The 19,031-nt window shown below is 39.2% G+C and overlaps 2 protein-coding genes across 3 annotated transcripts in view; one reads left to right on the forward strand and one right to left on the reverse strand.

Annotated features, from left to right (window-relative positions):
• Positions 1-7,144, forward strand: part of cbl (Cbl proto-oncogene, E3 ubiquitin protein ligase) — a 48,535-nt gene extending 41,391 nt beyond the window's left edge. The window contains exons 15-16 of the mRNA XM_036560910.1: positions 37-228; positions 1,863-7,144. Coding sequence (XP_036416803.1) covers positions 37-228; positions 1,863-2,134 — 464 coding nt within the window. The 3' untranslated portion in view covers positions 2,135-7,144. The remainder of the gene's footprint in view (positions 1-36; positions 229-1,862) is intronic.
• Positions 7,145-8,480: 1,336 nt separating this feature from the next.
• Positions 8,481-19,031, reverse strand: part of mcamb (melanoma cell adhesion molecule b) — a 47,415-nt gene continuing 36,864 nt past the window's right edge. The window contains exons 8-17 of one of the 2 annotated variants that reach the window (XM_036560911.1): positions 17,979-18,108; positions 17,769-17,884; positions 16,477-16,618; positions 15,791-15,915; positions 14,664-14,805; positions 14,339-14,395; positions 11,424-11,462; positions 10,621-10,747; positions 9,321-9,433; positions 8,481-9,122 (exon numbers count right to left, since the gene is read on the reverse strand). In XM_036560911.1, coding sequence (XP_036416804.1) covers positions 9,325-9,433; positions 10,621-10,747; positions 11,424-11,462; positions 14,339-14,395; positions 14,664-14,805; positions 15,791-15,915; positions 16,477-16,618; positions 17,769-17,884; positions 17,979-18,108 — 987 coding nt within the window. In that variant the 3' untranslated portion in view covers positions 8,481-9,122; positions 9,321-9,324. The remainder of the gene's footprint in view (positions 9,123-9,320; positions 9,434-10,620; positions 10,748-11,423; positions 11,463-14,338; positions 14,396-14,663; positions 14,806-15,790; positions 15,916-16,476; positions 16,619-17,768; positions 17,885-17,978; positions 18,109-19,031) is intronic. The other variant, XM_036560912.1, reaches the window with a different exon arrangement.

The raw sequence follows: 19,031 nt of genomic DNA on the forward strand, positions 1-19,031 counted from the left end.
GTGAGCTTTTAATGCTTTATTTTCTTCCATGTCCAGACTACTCAGAATTGCCTCCATTTGCAAGCTCTAATGGGCCACGGGACACAGAGTGTGAGGAGGAAGAGGAGAACGGCTATGACATCCCAAAGCCCCCTCTACCTGTAGCCCGACGCACACTCTCAGAGGTCAGCAACGTGTCTGCTACTTTCAGCCGTCTCTCTGGGGAAAGTGAGCCAGGAGGACCAGTCTGTGAGTACATCCCTATATTAGAAATATCTGTTCATCACACCCTAATGCAAAGCACTTTTTAGTTTTTTTTTGGCAAAGATTTTATTGGTGAGATTTTTACCAATAAGCGTGGAATCTAAATGTCTATTTATTTATTTATTCATTTATTTTTCGGTGGGGGCCCCAGTGCATAACTTGCATAGTAGTTTCATGAATAATTCATAGAGTTATTGAGTAATTCATAGTGGTTACTGGATAATAAACCTGCAGTTTAAAAGGTTAACAGTTAAATCTGTTGGCATGTAATACTTCCACAGAAGTATGACATGCATATGTCATCATCGCTGTGTTTTTAACTGTATCTGTACATACAAAATGCTGACAGATTAAAGGACAAATCTACATATAGTCTCTTAGTAAGTTTGCAGAAGTGTCCATAACAGCTTTAGTGCACCTTGGCATAGTCTCTGAAGCTGTACTGGAGGAATAAATCATGATTCTTCCCAAGAGATATTCCCTGAATTGGTGTTTTGATGTTGGTGAAGAGTGCTGTCTAACATGTCAGTTCAAAAGCTCTCATTAGTGTTGAATTGGTTTCAGATCTGGTGACTGTGAAGGCCACAGCATATGACTTACATGATTTTCATTAACTTCAAACTATTCTGTGGCCCCTCATGCCCTGGAAGAGACCACTTCCATTGTCTGAGTTGTTTCATCGTAGGATAAAGGTGATCGGTCAGAAAAACTTCAATGATTTTCCTGAGACCCTTCCCTCTAAGGGAACAAGTGGACCCAAACTGTCCCAACAAAATGCCCCCCCACAGAGTAACTGAGCCACTACACCCCTTCACTATGAGGGTCAAGCATTCAGCTCTTGCTCTCGGTGTACACCACACATGCACTCGCCCACTTATGGCGAATATGGTGACTCTTCTGATCATATCACTTTCCTCGTATCTTTAGAGCAGTGACTATGACTTTACACCACTGAATTCTCAAACATGAATTTGTCTTGTGTTTGTAATAAGGGTTTTTTGCACTGCAACCCTTCTATAATGTCCCTCTCTGTGTGGTTGTGGCTGGACTATTCTTGCTGACACAGTCTGATCATGTCCCACTTTGACACTTTCAGTCATCTGAGGAACACTTGCTCTTCTGGTTTTTCTTACATATCACACCAACACATGAGTGTCACACTCATGGAATATGCGCTTTTGACCACAGTATTTACTGATGTCTTTCCCATAGATCTAAATGTGATTTTAGTCACTGTTCCTATTGAAACAGTAGCCAGTTGAGCAGTCTTTGTGATCAAGTCTGTTCCATCTTGCTACAAGAATCAAACAAAACAAACAAAATCAAAGTGAACTGGGCCTTCTTAGCATTTTTATACATGGCATAGAGCCCTGTAGGGTGTTCATTTCTTAATTTTATCATGCAGTACACAGTTCCACTCACTTATTTAGTTTTTCATTCTTTTTTTGTCTCTCTATATTGCAAATATTTAATTTTATATTTACATATACGTTGTTTATGTAGCTCAGGGACCTCTCCTGCCTATATATTACAGATGTCATGCTTTTTTTTTTTTGGTCCTTTTTTATTATTATTTTTTTAAATAACAAGTGCACATGTTCATGCCATTTTTCTTTCAGCATTCGACTCAGGGGAAGCTCCAGAGCGGCCTCCCAAGCCTCTGCCCCGCCGCATTAACTCCGAGCGCAGACCCAGTCCGGTCCCTCCCGGAGCCGCGGCGGGGCCCAGCAACCCGCAGATCAGCAGCGAGATCGAGCTGCTCATGAGCCAGGGCTACTCCTACCAGGACATCCAGAAAGCTCTGATGATTGCACAGAACAATATCGAGATGGCCAAGAACATCCTGCGGGAGTTTGTGTCCGTGCCCTCCACGGCACACATCTTCACATAGCGACCCCCAGCCACAGACGCCAGACCAGAGAGCACGTTCTTAACTCTCGCCCGCTTTTAGCTCTAGCGCCAGGGAGCCTCTCTCCTTCCGGCACGCGTCCTGACTGTCCATCGTTCATGTGTGCAGCACAGGCCTGCTCCAGCTCCAGCGTGTTTGCCAGCAGGACCTCTGCTGTTGGTCAGTCTCATGGCATTGCATGTCCCCTGAGGCTTTTGGTCAAGCTCAAGCAAGGACAGGAAAATTACAAATATTGTGTGTGTGTTTTATATGATAATTTAATATATAAGTCCATATATTGAATATAGTTAATATATACACATGTAGGCTGGAGAGGGGCAGCTGTGAGGGCTCATATGTGAAAGGCCTCAGGATGAGGCCGGAGAAAGGAAGGAACTCTTCAGCTTAGCCTGCTGTTCTCAGCCACCAGTCTTGACATGTGGGGAAAAAAAAAACTGCAGCTGAACTTTTGCTGATGTCAAAAATGGCCTTTAATCGTGTTGCTTTGGTACTTTCTTGAGATACGTGTGTGTGCGTGCTTTTGTTGTTTTCTAAAGTAGCATGGCATGGGTGATATCCCCAGACCACGGTCTGCTATCGCAGAGTCCTACGTTAGAGCTGATCTGAAGTTGTATACCAGTGATCCGTAGTCACTTCTGGAGTTTTCTCTCTGTGTCTCTGTAGAATCTCGGGGCTGTTTGAACGTCTCTGGATGGTGACTGCTGAATTTGGCTTTGACCAGCACCGAACGGGCGTATCGCACGTGCTGTTGTGTAGCATTACAGTAACCGAAATACTTACAGCTTCAATGATGTTTCAAGAAAATACAGGGTTAGATAGTGCAACCTCTCCTTTTGACTCCAGTAAAAGATATGACATGGTGACAGACTGTAAAACCTGCACTAGCGATGAGCGTAATGATAGGTTCCAAGTGGAAATTGGGCACCTTTCTCTATTAACAGTGGTCCAGTCAAAATCAACAGTACAGCGAATGCAGTGAATGAAAGCAAATAGGCACCGATTAGCATTATCAATGTGAAATCAAGTGACTTCTAGCCTGTATTCATAGAATGTTTGGCTGAGCTGTTCTTTTAAATGAGTTCTGAACCAGGCAGGGCCTCGCATTTGTGTTGTAACCTTCATCTTGTGTGTGTCATGAGTACGGCGGAGAATGATGGGCTTACGTAAGTGTGCTTTTTATTTTTTATTTTTTTTCCTCTCTTCCCCCCTTTTACTCTCCACAGGCAGTGTTCTCTAACACATTAAGGGGGGAGGGCGGTCATTGGGACACAAAGTGATATTTGCTTTGTGAGAAGGAAGTATTTGCTTATACAGTCCAGCAGCCTGGCCAAACTTCTGTCAAATCAGGACTGAAATCGCTCAGATTTTTGGCAAGGTGTCTGCTTGTGTCTGAAGCTGTTCATCTAAGTGAAATAGTCATTGATCATTGATCACTTTAATATATTATTATTATTATTATTATTATTGTATTAATGTTGTTCTTTTTTGTTATTAATTCAGAAGTGCTTTACTGCTGCTACTATTGTTAGTGCTAAACAATTAAGCCTTAAATGTATATTTGTGAATATTGTGTTTAACCTGTTTTAAAGTGACAGTATCTGTTCAGTTGAATTTGTTGATGTAGCATACTTGAAATTCCAAGCAGCTTGTGCAGGCTGGCTCGAGATAATTCTCCCTTTGGGATTTTGGTTGGTTGGTTGGAGAGTCCGGAGACATCACCCAGCAAACTGCTCTGTCATCATCAGAGTACATGCAGAAACGGACACGTGACCACATGGTCAAACGCATCATGGCACTCATTGCGGAAAGCCTTATTTTTCTGCCCTTGTTTTGTTACTCGGGTTACGTTTTGACCTTGTTCTTTTTTCAGCCCCCTCAGACAGTGGATGAACGTTCAGTGGCAGCCCATTTACAGCCATGATGGCAGCGCTGATGGCCTGCCTACTCTCCAGGGTAAAGGAATGGTTATGTGGTGATGCTTTCAGTCAGGTCCTCTCCACTCTCCCTCTGTTCTCAGGAATACCGTACATCTAAACATAGACTTATCAGTATTGAACGGGCAATGAAACGTTGTACTAGTACATATACTCTCTTGTTCAGGGCAGGAGCACTGAATGACTGGTTTTGAAGTCTTTGACGTTGGAGTAATTAGGAAGTAGCTTCTGATGACTGATGTCTTCGTTTCTTAAACCAGTCCTCACATGTACTCAGACATTGGTTTGGGGTATGTGGATGGAGCGTCTATGCCAGGGGGGTCTCATTTTATTCTCAAAGGGCCAGTGTGGCTACAGCTTTTTCAGCATCGGGTGGGCTCCTGCTTTATAAAATGAAAGCCCGCAGCCACACTGGCTATTTACAGATAAGATTGGACATCCTTATGCTGTACTAGAAATGGTTTTGGCGGGTTCCACCCTGCGTTATTCCGAAGAGGGAAAAACACAGCGTTTTACAAAGCTGCAGCGACAGCTTTGTAACAGTCGATCCGCTGTGCTAGCTGGCAGGTGTGTCAATTTCCAATTGCGATCACAGTTATTTCGATGGCATTTATTTGATCTGATGGCAGTTAGTTAGGCTGACAAAATTATTAGCTTCCACAGTTCTGTCGCAACAGAATGTGAATGGGTTTTCATCAGCTGAGTTGAGGCAAGTTCATGTAAACAGGAGAAAGTAGAGAATGCATTTATTGAGAAACCTCATGGTATTACGAAAAAACAGAAGTCCTGACTTCTGACTTGGTGCTGTAACACATTTAGCATTGAGTAAAGTTTCTTTATTTGAGCGTGAGCTGTTTCTGTCGTCATGACTGGCTGTTTGGCCGCTTTGAGGTGAACTCCCGGGGCATAGAGCGCCATGCAAAGAAGACACGAGCCCAGGGAGCATAAAACGGGAGACACTCAGCGTGTAAATGCAGTGCACTCCCATTGAACCCCCCCCCCGCCTTACGCTTATAGGACTGGCTTAAGAAGCGCTGACTGACATAACTGAAACTGTTATATATACTATTGTTCACCATTACATGCTCCTTTGTGTTGTGTGTTTGTGTGTGTGTGTTTGGTTTGTTTTTTTTTTCTTCTATCTGAAATATTGCACTGGCATTGCAGGTACTTCCACAATATGAAGCTTGTAGGTACATTAGCCCTTTTGAACTGAATGGGGAAAAAATATCTCCCGTATTTCCTTGATGACATACAAGCTTGTTGGTCATTTTGTTGGATTTTTTTTACTCCATTTTGCCTTGAAATCAGCTGTCGACAGGTTTAGCATGTAGTTCAGTATTCTGATTGCACCATGTGAAGTAGGGATGCTTTGTTTTCTGACCAGGACTGTTGAATTTTTTTTTTCATAATTTCATTCTGATTACTGTATTTCTTGTCAATATTATGTATGTTGTGTGTGTCCGGGCGTGTGTGTGTGTGTGTGTGTGTCCTTGTGTGCCTGTGTGTCGTGTGTTACAAGATGTCGCACAGTATACCAGTTTGTGCTACGATACTGTCACTTTAAAATCAAGTGTGTAAAGTTACATATATATAGAGTATGTGGAAATGGCAATGTTTAATTTCATTTTGCATTCCTGTAAATGTCAGAATTTTATTTTTTTCTCTTTTTTTGCGTTTACTGATGTGAATAATACTGTGAGCAGTGCCATGTTTAGAAATATCTGTAATTTTGTTGCCCAGAATAAGGCCTTGTTCCTGTAAAGAGTGAATGATATCCTGGCGTAAGTTAGCCATTTAATTTTTTTACACAGCCCCTTTTGCTTCTTTTTGCTTTTTTTTCCCTCTGGAATAGCTGTGGTTGACTGGAATGTCTCCATTCAGACCACAAGAGGGAGCTCTTTCCTCACGTTGCCATAAATTCCTTTAGTATTTCAGGATTTTCTTTCTTTTATGCTGTTTCTCATATCACTTTGGACGTATGCACAGTGCTATACTGTTGAATTAAATGAATAGAAGAGGAAAAAAAGAGAGAATGTCCTCAGTCTCTGCTTATAGGTACTGCATCCTCTATGGTACAGAGGCTGGTAGAGTCATCAGTCTGGTGCTGTCCACAGAGAACATCTCTGCAGCTAAACGGAAAAAGGTTTCAGGTGATCTGTTGCATTAGAGGACATTTACAGAAGTCAGTGTTAAGAAGGTGTATGTACTTTGTACTCCATGTATGCATGTAAATGTTATTTAACAATGTTGGATACTCATGAATGTTTCTTGCCACCATCAGTAGTAGCCTTAACTCATGGAACATGGCTCGCTACAGGTTGGAAACAGGGGTTCCAGCCTTTAAACCCTCTATGAGAAAGAGAGCGAGAGAGCACACCTTGCCCTGCCAGTACGGCTCTGAGATTTGCTTTGCCTTACTGATAGTCATGCTCATGATCCAAACTGCCATTCTCCCTCAGTGCCATGATTATTTTTTTTATTCTAATTTTGTTATTGTATCAGTCTGTCTCCACCTGTCTGTAAGTGAGCGTTTCAGAATGGCTTCTCTGTTTTGAACTGACTACTCACAGCGGGTCACACCTGAGTAATCGGTTCATTTAGGCTTGACCTTTTCTGTTGTGATGAAGGGCATGTTAAAAGCCAAATAAGTTGGATATACTGTATGAAATGCAGACCTTTCAGTATGCGCAAACATATATGAAGTAATGCCAACCAATTTACACTCTGAATGCGTAATGTTTAGTTATTAAAAGTAGCGTGTTGGAGCAGGTCTGTACGATTCAAAGCCTTGCTGTAACAGCCCAGCAGTTTGTAGAAACTGGAAACCAGAGTTAGAGTGCAAAGCAATGGGAAACATTCCCTCTCCCTGAAGTCGTTTATACGTGGAGAGGAGGATGTTTGTGTGTGTTGTTTCCTTTTGTCAAGAAATAAAGACTAATGTTATTTATTAATGTTGATGTACTCCAACCCAGAGATCCCTCCTTCATAAAGTCATTTTCATTTTGGAATTTATACATGTTATTAAAGCAATTTTGAATAAATGTACAGTAGTTGAGCTTATGTTTTGTTATATATTGTATTTTAACACTTTTGTTGTTCTTAGTAGAAATACTTTGCTCTACAATTAGCAAGTGTATTACTTGATTTATTCTTATGTGGTTTTTGAATTTCCACTTGTTATAAGTACTCAACAGGACCAGCCATTTTCAATCAATGGAGAACACTCGTGTTTTGCAGGAAAATCTTTTAATCAGCTTGAAAGGGGAAAAAAAGATTTTTCAGTCTTTTGGCTTGAATGAATGTCACATGACTGTGAGTTAAAAAAAAATTAGCAATGGTTGACTAGCATACATTTCCAAACATCAGATCCACAACAGTGTGCCTGTCATTATGCTTTTGCTTTGGTATTTATTGTTGTGTAGACTATGTGCTGAATAATGCAGTAGTGCTCCTCGCTCTTTTGTTCAGTTTCATCCCTAAATACGTTTGCGGTGTTTTTTTTTGGTTTTTTTTTGTTTTTGTTTTTTTTATTTAGAAGTAAAAAAAAGAGAATATCCACATAATGAAAATTATGTATTCATCCTAAGAAATAATAAGAAAAATCTGGAAAATTAAACTAAAACACCTAAAAACGGCAGCTGTACAGAATTTACTAACATCCACAAATTTTCTTTGTTTACTGACCAACACTTGCACAGCTGAGTTAATTTCACACAGAAAGGCAGAAAGTTTTGAAACCCAGATTATAATTCATTATTTACATACAGTGCAAGATGAAGACAGCAGGCCATGATCACCAGCAAAATATACTTTTTTTTTCTTTTTCTTTCTTTTTTAAAAAAAACAGTCCTAATATTCAGTGGGGTCCAATTGTCTGAGCCCATATTAAAAAAATCAGTTTTCAAATTAAAGTTGATAAATAAAAAGATTCTGCACTGTTTCTGGGTCACTATTCAAATGTAAGCAAATTTGTTAAATTAATCATGTAAAGGCCTTTATACAAAAAGGTCAATTTATTCATTTATTTAGAGTCTTCACTGATTCTGACCCAGAACGATAAGCGGCTTAGAGAGAGAGAGAGATAGAGAGTGTGTGTGTGTGTGTGTGTGTGTGTGTGTGTGTGTGTGTGTGTGTGTGAGTGTGAGAGAGAGAGAGAGAGTGTGAGTCTTCATTGAAACTCAGACTCAGTGGATTTGAACTAGTCATCAGAGACTTTCGCACACTTAAAAACGTCTGGAGTTGCTGTCACTAAAGCAAAAGGGGAGCATACCAAACGCTAAGAAAGTGATGTAAATATTTTGAAGATTTTTCACTCAAATTATGCTGACATTTTGATTTGTAATGAAAAAAAAGTGTTTTAAGTAAAAAAAAACAAAAAAAAAAATGTCAGCATTTTTATTTGTAGTCTCAGACTTTCAGACCCCACTGTGTTTTTTATATATATCTTCAATCTTCAAAAGCAAATTTAAGGAATATAATGTCAGATGTGATTGGTTGCCTTTAGCATGTTTTAGAGTGAAAGTGTTTACAGTGTTTAAAAGCACAGCAGTGTGAGACGGCTTAGTACTTCAGTGCAAGGACTATATGATGGAGGCAGAAGGGAGAGCAATTTTGAACTGGCAGAACAACAGCAAGCAAGACAGCCTTCAACAAAGATCTCTCCTCCAAATCATCAGTGGGATATAGAGCACCCTTCAGATGTTCTCTGTCTAAAGCATTTTAAATAACTACATATGTACAGTAGCTCATATATACATCATATAGAGAGCACAGATTGTTGTTCATGGACAATCCATCCTATCAAGGCCTTTGGGTTAACATACTAGGAAAAAAAATAAAAACTGAAAGAATGAGGCCTGTGCAGTGGGGCAGAGGTTCTCTGTCCCAGTTCATAGGGGAAGAGTAAATATGGCGATCCTGTGGGAAAAGAGGCTCAAGGCCTCTCACTGCGAGGGTCCCACCCTGAGAGAGAGAGTAGCATGGAGGCAGCTCTTCGGCACCTCTTCTCTGTGCATCCGTGCATCCTTCATTCACTTTAGCATTCATGAAAAACAAAAGATAAGTGTTTTTGTCATATTTTGCAAACCTGTTGATAAATTAAATTAGGGGACTTCACTGGAACATTTTCCAAGGCAAGCTGCCATCCCATACAGCCGCCTGTCATTCTAAATACAGCACATCCCTTAAGGTGAAGTTCATTAGCTACAGCTGGTGTTGTTGGGATTACAAACCTGGTCATTGGGAAACTTTATCACCATTCACTCCTTGCAGAAGCACAGCCTCCGCAGACTTGCCGCTCTTCATCTCCACAACAATGTCGTCTTTACTGGCGCTCTCCTTTGTACTGATGACAAATCACATTTAAAGGAAATCACTCTTATTATAAGTACTGGGTTGAGATACATGAAGTGAAGGAAACTGTATTAAATACAAAGTTTCCTTTCTGAAACTTGATATTCAGAAGAAATGCTGCTTTTCATGTATGAGAAGCCAAAATGGACACCTGACCATCACACCTATATGAGCTTGTTGGACATCCCATTCCAAAGCTATGGGCATTAAAATGGACTTGGACCCTCTTTGCAGCTAAAACAAACTCCACTCTTTTGGGAAGGCTTTCCATAAGATTTTGGAGTGTGTCTGTGAAAATTTTTGTCCATTCTGACAAAAGAGCATTCGTGAGGTCAGACACTGATGTTGGTGATAAGGCCTGGCTCGCAATCTACATTCCAATTCAACCTAAAGCTGTACAGTGGAGTTGAGGTCAGGGCTCTGTGTGGGCCAATGGAGATGTCACACTTTTTTTATGTACCTCGCTTTAGGCACAGGGGCTCCGTCATGCTGGAACAGGAAAGGCCCTTCCCCAGCCTGCTGCCACAAAGTTGGAATCATATAATTCTAGATATTCTATATAAGTCTAAAATGTCTTGCTGTAGCATTAACATTACCAGCCCAAGCCCTGAAAAACAGCCCCCACCATTATCCCTCCTCCACCAAACTTTTCTGTTGGCACTATGCATCCTAGTAGGTACTGGCATCTGCAAACCCCAGATTCGTCCATCAGACTCCCAGATAGTGATTTAACACTCCAGAGAACACATTTCCCTTGCTGTGGAGTCCAATAATTAGGAGGTGTGTCCACATACTTTTGGCCATATAGTGTACTTTTTCTGCGAGCCCATAAAATGTCACTGATATGTATTTCTTGTATATTTTGTATTTTTGTAGCCTGAAACACACACTTTTCATTACTGAGTTGACTTACAAAATAAATAATTTAGCAAACATAGGCATGAATACACATCATCTATTAAAATGTTAGTTACAGGCAACTCCTCCAAAACTGTGTCAGAAAACTCACTCAAATGTTTGAGATGTTTGGGAAAACACTGCGCTGATATGTAATGTGTCAAATAATACCTTATGTAAATTTCTTTTTGACGTATAGAAACCAAAAGATACACAGATCAGCAAGCAGACAGACAGATAATCAATTAAATGAATTAACAAAAAAAATGTAAAAACACATACAGGTCCTGCTTCCCTGAGCGTCCACATGGGATCTTTCCCTTCTTGTACAGGAAGTAGAGCACACTGCCCAAGATGGCTAGCAGTAAGATGAGGATGATGATGACAGCAATGATGACTCCACTGCCCTCTGGTGATACATACAAGAAAGCGCAGGCACATCTTACAATCTTCACACAATCTTCGCATGATAAAAAAGAAAAGTCCTCTCCAAGACCAAACAGCTTCAGAACACGCTGGAAGCAGTTTGGTGTTGGCAAGAACTTTTCTAAAGACTAAAAAAACTGGCTTTACTGTAACAAGCACAAAACAGCTACAGTGATGCACGCTGGAGTTCGGTGGGTGAAAGCAGTCTGTAGTCTGTGACAAAGCTAACAATTCTTATTAAAACAAAATGTCCACAGGTGTGTAGAAGTTGTCAATCAGAGCTCTGTCACAGAACAGAGCGGCGAAAGTATGGAGGAGGACAGTGAGGGAGATGAAGCATTCTCTGTATCATTCAATCAGCAGTTTGAGTATGACTGTCCTATATTAAGCGTTCATTCCAGAACAGTTCCAGAGGCATAAGCAAAGCGGTGAAAGAAATATGACTTATTTAATCAAAAGTGAATTTAGAACCTGCAATACATTGAATCAATCTACTGTATATAGCATGAGAGCTTCTGCCTCTCTAAAACTGTACATATGGTATCTGTAGGTTGGAATAGCAGTGCTGTGGGTGTAGGATGTCCAAGCAGGCACAGCAGTGAAGAGTGAAATGGCATGCTAATGGTGGTCTCTATTCAATCCACATGAACTGGACAAACCTTTTCTTACTCTTTTCGAAGTGTTGATTGTTTCTGGCGCTGAGGTGACAAAGTTTTCTTGTTTTAAAATTAAACAACTCTAAATTGTTCAACTTTACATTAAAAATAATCAAAAAGATAAAAAAATAACATATAAATAACATCATAAAAATAATATTTTTACAAGTTAGGGGCTAGAGTTTTGGACTGACACCTCCCAACATAAAAGTCCCTATAAATGATGATTATTTATATTATTGGGCTTTTTGCTTTCTCTATTAATGGCTTGGGTTTTTAATAGATCATAATCATAACATAGATCATAATATAATCTTCACAAGTAACTAATACTTAAACAGTATTACTAGTACTTAATAGTTTTTATTTATTTATTTACTTACTGTGGGACCACAGTTAGAACTAATTCAGTAGAATGGTCCATATATCACTGCTGCCGGGAGAAAATTTCAATGTTCATGTAGCAGCATTTTTCCAAGTAATTTTGGACTATTTGTGTTGTTCTGTTCATAATGAAATTTATGTACATATGTATGTATGTATGTAGGTATGTATGTATATATCAGCTCACATGTCTATGCAAATTTCGAAGCTCTGCTACCCAAAAGATTCTATATTGCATGTTAAACAGAATTTAGCTGCTTACAGAACTTAAATTCCCATTAAATAACCATGGAAATTACTATCATAAAAAGTAGATTTAAAGTGAAATCATACAGGGTGAGTCAAAAAGATTAATCTGATTTATTTCACTTGTAAATCATTACAGAACAATGCAGTAAACTGTAAATGGTTTAGGTGAGCATAAAGTTAATTATGTAGTGTTACAAGTGCTCAATATGACCTCCTCCAGCTGTACGGACAACATCAACGCCATAGTCAAATTCATTCCATACTCGATTGAGCATGTCAGGTGTCACTGTACTCACAGCTCTTTCAATGTGATTTCGGAGATCATCCAGTGTTGTTGGGAGTGGTGGCACATAAACAGAATCCTTAACGTAGCCCCACAAAAAAAGTCATACGGCATGAGATCTGGTAATGATAGTGACCTTATTCTTGGAACTGTTGGTAACAATGACGAATGTTCTGAGCTGTTGGAGGTTCACTGCCTGTTCATATGGACAGTCAGAAACTCTATGACCCCCTCTTTCAATTGGTATGTGATTGGTTCCTAGGCGCCACACAGTTGTCAAAATATGGTGCTTTGAAATCGGATTAATCTCTTTAAATCTCCCTGTATTCTTGAAGCATTATTTGTTTTGTATTCGTGCCCACTTAATGTTTCAGCGCAGTTCGGTCTTTGAGCCTGCTTACACCTTGCATTAAGATATGTCTCGTGCCCATATCGTATCTGGATAAACTCTGGCCGGATTCCATTTACACTTTTCACTAAAATGCGTCCCCAGTGTGACCAGATGAGATACGATTTTACTTCCTCCATGTGAAAAAGCACATCAGCACATAACATCATTTCCATTTTACTTTTGTTTACTTTCTTCCTGTTATAATGTGAGTCAACAAGCTTGGCTTGGACACCTTCATCGGCCCAGAGTGCAAGAAGGCTCTTGGTTTGGGGATAAAGCTAACCTTGTGTATCCTCCGTCTTTCATTTAATTGTTTATCCTCTCACTCGCTCGTCAGCGCTCGGCAGACACATTTCCACTCATGTAATTTATATTTGGATTACAAAAACCCATTCCGTTTTTATTTGTGTTCAATGTGGTCAAGATCCATCTTCAAAATATATATTGACACAAGGTGTAAACAGGCCTATTATGTAAGCAGTTAAACTCAATATTTAAGATGCATTTTACAACCTGAAGGGCAAACTTTAAAGATCTTTTTGCATGGTTCCATAAATGTAATGATTTTTCAGATTTTTCAGAAACGGCCCTAGGGGAGTTGGCCTGGAATATAATATGTATTGTATGCAGTATTGTTGGTGTTCCTTGTCAAATTGCATGTTTTGTTAATTTTCTAAGTGAAAATAAGCTAACATATCCTCTACAGACAACACACCACCTCACATTTTAAGACACAGTTACTGTCTTTTTGCTGAATTTAACATATTGAAAATACAACAAAATCTAACATGTGGCCTCTGCAAAAGTTATGGCACATTTTACTATTTTTTCAATATGATAAACTCAGCAAATAAATAAAAGTTCTGTGCTAACATTTGCAGAAAAAATTCCACATTTAACTGTGTCCTCTGTAGACGACGAGTTATTTTCACTTAGAAAATCAGCGTAATTGGAATGTAATTTAACATTCAGTTTTACCCCTTTGAATCAGTGTTGTATTTAACAGAAGCTAAACCGGAAGGCTCTGAGTGGCAGACAGCCCTGCAGAGCCAGTGGCTGGTTAATCTTATTTTCACTCATGCACAGCTGCAGTTCTCCATTCTCCCGCAGGGCAGAGAGCATGAGCTCTGCCGGGCGGAGATCAAGCTGCACTGTGAGCTAATGGGAGTCAGGAGACTGCGTGAAAGCTCTCTGGCCATCAGCTGCCTTCTTCTGTTACACTAAAACCCATCTGTGTGCAAACATACGCTCTGAATGCACCGGCTGACTCAAAAAGCACCAGTAAACATCAAATGCACACAAAGGCTGCTGTATCAAGTGTCAATTTATAATATAAACTGCTGGAAATATTGTGCATATTGTTTATATCTCTTATTCTTTAACTCGTTAACCCCTAAAGATTTGTACATGAGCCCACAGTTCGATTAAAGTAAGTTAATGTAAGTAAATTAATGAATAATTCGTGGTAGTTACTATATAATAAGCCCAGGGTTCCAGAGACTGACATTCTGGATCAGAACTAGAGTAAATAATCATCATGCAAATTTGCAAATCAAATCATCACATAACAACATACTGTGCTGCAATACTAAGAAACATTGAGATACTTACCCTTTGTACTGGTGGAAGTAGTGCTTGTTATTGAAGTTGTTGGTGTTTTCAGTTCAGCTGAAAAAATAAAGAATCAACTCAGTCTCCAACAAAATGTATAATATGGAAGAAAAAAGAATATACATATTATTATATATATATATATATATATATATATATATAAATATATATATATATATATATAATCATGGTACTTTAAATAACTAAACATTACCTATTCAAAGTGTAAAACTGGTTGGCATTACCTCATATATGTTTGTGTATACTGAAAGGTCTGTATTTCATACAGAAAGAGAACATGAGAAATATGAGAACAGAAACTCACTGGCTTCAATGTCACGAGATGCTTTGACTGTGCCCATCTTGTTGGCGGCTTCGCAGGATGCTGTGATGTCAGATGTTGTGCTGATGCTAATAAAACTGAGAACCTCGTCTTCTTTCTTAGTGATCCACTTACTCACACGAGCCTAAGAGGCACGCAGAAGGAAAAGCAGAGTTCATTTTCAAATCCCTGCAGTTAGAACATGAGTTTTTGACAATTAATGATTGGGGCAAAAATACGGAGCCCCGCTTGTGATCCTGTATAAATAAAAATAATGCGTGGCCACGACTTAGTAAGGTGTGGGAACAAGATAACTAAGTCGTGGCCACGACTAAGTAAGGCATGATGTCGTTCCTATGCCTTACTTAGTCGTTCCTATGCCTTACTAAGTCATGATCATGACTTATTTCATTTCCACACCTTACTAACCCATTATTTTTATTTATATGGGATGATTTATATGGAAGTTAAAAAATGAAAAACTGATACAAATATTGCTTATTAAACAATAGTCAGGCTCCACAGTGCCATTGTGTTGTTCCCAGCCTTATACAGCAAATAACAGGACAGAATTTGTATACAAACTACAGTCAATGTTGTTAAGGGGAAAAGTAGACCCAAACCACGACAGCAAAATGTCCTCAACATCATAACAGAGCCGCCAGACTCCCTCACTGTAGGGGTAAGTCATTCAGGCCTGTCATTCTCTTGTAGCAAGTTGAGCAGTCTTTGTGACTAAAGCTTCGGCTGTCTGTGCTCCTATTATGAACCATCTGTTAAAGTCACTTTTCCTCTGGCCATCTTGATACAAAATCAAGTTCAACTGGGCATGCTCAGCATTTTTATACATGCCACAGAGCATAGTACGATGTTCTGTATCTTGCAGTATACCTGTCTGGAAACAACTGCGCTCGTTTCTCCACTCATTTATTCAGATTTTTCCTTTCATTTCACCCATCTATATTGGAAATTAAATTCTTCTGCATATCAATTACACAGCTGAGGGAACTGGTTTGTGAACTGTAATTATTTACTGAAATAATAAGATATCAAACTTTGAGTTTTAGAGAAGTGAGCTTCAGGGTGGGCCCCTGTTGGTAACTAGGCTGAATGCTTTGTGTGTACAGTACTTGTTCGTCAGAGAGTGCCCAGATGATGGTGGGTGCTGGGTGTCCTGTTGCGGTGCAGCTCAGATTAACCAACTTTTCGCTGTCCAATGGAATTACTTCCACTCCTGCTATAATAACAGGCTTACCTGGAGACGAGAGATAAAGCTTTTAGCATTTAGTGCGGTCTAAAAGGGTCCACATCTGACCATTTTCTTGCATTTTACTTTTCCTCTCACTGTAAACAAAAATGCTTTTTTAACTTAAAACCTGGTTAGTTACTGGGCTGCCTTAAATGAACTTCTAATAGTAAGTTAACAAAACGAAACAATCTTCATCTTAGGTTGGGCTAACTCTTTTTGAAGTTCAATAAACACAAAATTTGAAACGCTAACTTTTTTTAACAGTGCTGAAGTCCACTTATGATGTTTGTGTTAGAATTTAAATGGCTGTTTTTGTTACTGTGCCTTTAAGATTGATATACTGTTCTGACTGACCACCCTGCATTATGCTTGATTCAACAGGCAGATCAGTCTGAAACGCTAAAATATGAATGGGAGGGGCTAAATTACAGCTTTTACTTTTAAAAGAGTAAGGACATCTCAGTTTTCCATTAGGGTCGCTTTATGGGCCTTTTAAACCTTTCCCACCTCCGCACACCCACCGCACACCCCCCCCACAGACACACACACACTTCTCCAGCCATTTACCGATCACAGTGACAAGCACAGAGTTGTTTCTCCGTAGTTCAGGCAGGTCGGGTGCCTCTATCACACAGACATACATCCCAGCCATGTCATAGGAGGCGTTCTGTAAATTCAGCACATGTCCCTCTGTGAGATAAGCGCTGTCCTGCACACAGAGACACAGAAGAGGAATAACTGCCTGCTGTACTGTTTACATATATTTCATATACAGCACAGACCACAAACCACAGATAATTTATACATAGACTGCAGGAGAGTGCACAGTGTCTCTCTGACACGTAGGGGCCGATTTGCCAAAAGAGGTGCTAATTACCCAGTCTATCAACACGGGGTGGGGGTGGGCAATTTAGCAGCTTATCTATTAATAACTTCCAGGAAAACAAACACAAGAGCAACTTCACGTTGTGACTCTTTAGGCTGAAATAATGAATCTTAAATGTTCAAAGTGGAAAAAATATATTACATCAAGAAAGTATTATTATGGGTATTTCAAAGTACTTAATTTGAGAAAATAAGCCATAAGTTTGACATAATATATCAGAAATTCAAGAAAATATTTAGAAAAATGTCAAATCACTATTTAGTTGAAACCTGCTCTTACTCTCTGATGAGTGTAAAATATACTTAAAGCGTTAGGATACAGCAGTAAAACATCATTTTACTAAAAAGATTATTGGTTTTATGTTTTTTATTTCCTTCATCAAATTAAGATTTTGTTAAATTTTAGTGCTTTTAAAACTTATTTGCTGAGTTGAAACTGTCATAAAATAAAACATAAATCATAAAGTGTGCAATGTTAAATTCTGTAAATAGACAGCAACTGTCCACTAAAATGTGCAGAAGTGTGTTCTTTGTAGAGGATGTATTAACTTATTTTCTCTCAGGAATTCAACAAAACATAGTTTTTGACAGGGGCACCTAAATTGTCACATACATATACTGACTTGACAGTTACGCTAAAACTGCCTACTCCTGGCTGTGTTTACTTACTTCAAGTGAATCTTGTTAAATAACATACATTCCAGCCAGTTAAACTCTTCTGTCATCATTCAAACTCATTACTGTGAGAGTGAAGGTATGGAGGTGCTCAAATTTACCAAATTAGCAAACCAGCTTGTTTAATAGCATAACTTGTAGTTTTATAATTCATGGATGAAAAATGTACATCCAGTCACAAGTAAAGGTAAGTAAAATTTGCTTGCATTTTATTTCATTTTACTGCATACATTGTATTTTACTGCACACTCCAAAATGGATTTTTATCACCACCAAGTCACATTTTCTTTTTTTTTTACCTTGTACCACACTGCACGGGTGGACAGAGATGAGACGGCATTACAGGTCAGAGACAGATCCTTCCCTTCCTCCAAATGAACTGGTTTCTCTGGAGTGATCACAACAGAATCCAGATCTGCAAAAACAACATAGGACACTGTGAAAACAATGCACTGCAAAATCTAAGCAGTGTTTCTGCTGCAGTAGCTAGGGCCACTACTCTTACTCACAGTGTACAGTGATGCTCAGGTTTGCAGAGCTCTCCTCAAATGACTGGTCCAGCGCACTGCACAAGTATGTGCCACTGTTTCTTCGAGTCACATTATTCAGAACCAGAAGATTATTGTCTGACAGCAAATCCTCCAGTATTGAAAAAAAACAAGGATACAACAACAAAGTGTCACTGATATGAAGTGCCAGTGAACATTACATATACAGCACAGCTGACTTATGTAGGATGGGGTAGAATAATGTGAGAAGGTGAAATTTTTCCCAAACAACATTCATGCTTGTGATGTCAGACGATATACATTGCATTTTTTAAAAAAGTGCTTACTATGTTAAAAAGAACATTTATTAAAGTTCGAAAAATATAAACGTATTAGTCCAACAATAAAAAGTATGTTTTTAACATTTTACTATTGAACTGTTAAAGAGAAGACTGACACTTTTTTGGTAGCTGTGGTTTTCATATGACTAGAGGAGCTGTGCACATCTAAAACACACACTGCAGCTACATCACCGTTACATCAATGCACCCTTGAGTATGCACATGTGGAGAAGTTTTAATATTGAGTTAAAGACTAAGCGTTTTGTTAAACGCTTTCATATAACTTATCAAGCAGGGCTGGACTAGGAAATAAATCCAGCCCTGGACTTTTGTCTAGACCAGCCCACTACTCCTTCAGTGACCTCCACGCCCACCTGGGACTACTGCTACCTTCAAGTCCTCGGAAATTCCTACTTAACGAATTTGGAGGTCGTAAGTATGACTTGATTTGTGTTCAAGTGGTTTTGGTTGGAAACAAAGATGCAACAGATATAATGTCTTTTCTGTCATTAAAGAGAGTCAGTTTATTTTGCCTTACTGCAACAAAGTGGAGAGCAGAGGATGCTTATGAGATGAGTAATGTTTTTATCCAGTTAGAAGCATCACATAACATACTTATATTTGTATTTTCATGTGTGGAAGATTTTAGCCTGCAGTGCTCACACATACTACTGAATAACTGAAATACAACCAGTTTATCAGCAGCTATCGCTGCTTTTTTGCTGACAGGCCT

This window comes from Colossoma macropomum, unplaced genomic scaffold (assembly GCF_904425465.1).
Source record: "Colossoma macropomum unplaced genomic scaffold, Colossoma_macropomum, whole genome shotgun sequence".
Classification (NCBI taxonomy): Eukaryota; Metazoa; Chordata; class Actinopteri; order Characiformes; family Serrasalmidae; genus Colossoma; species Colossoma macropomum.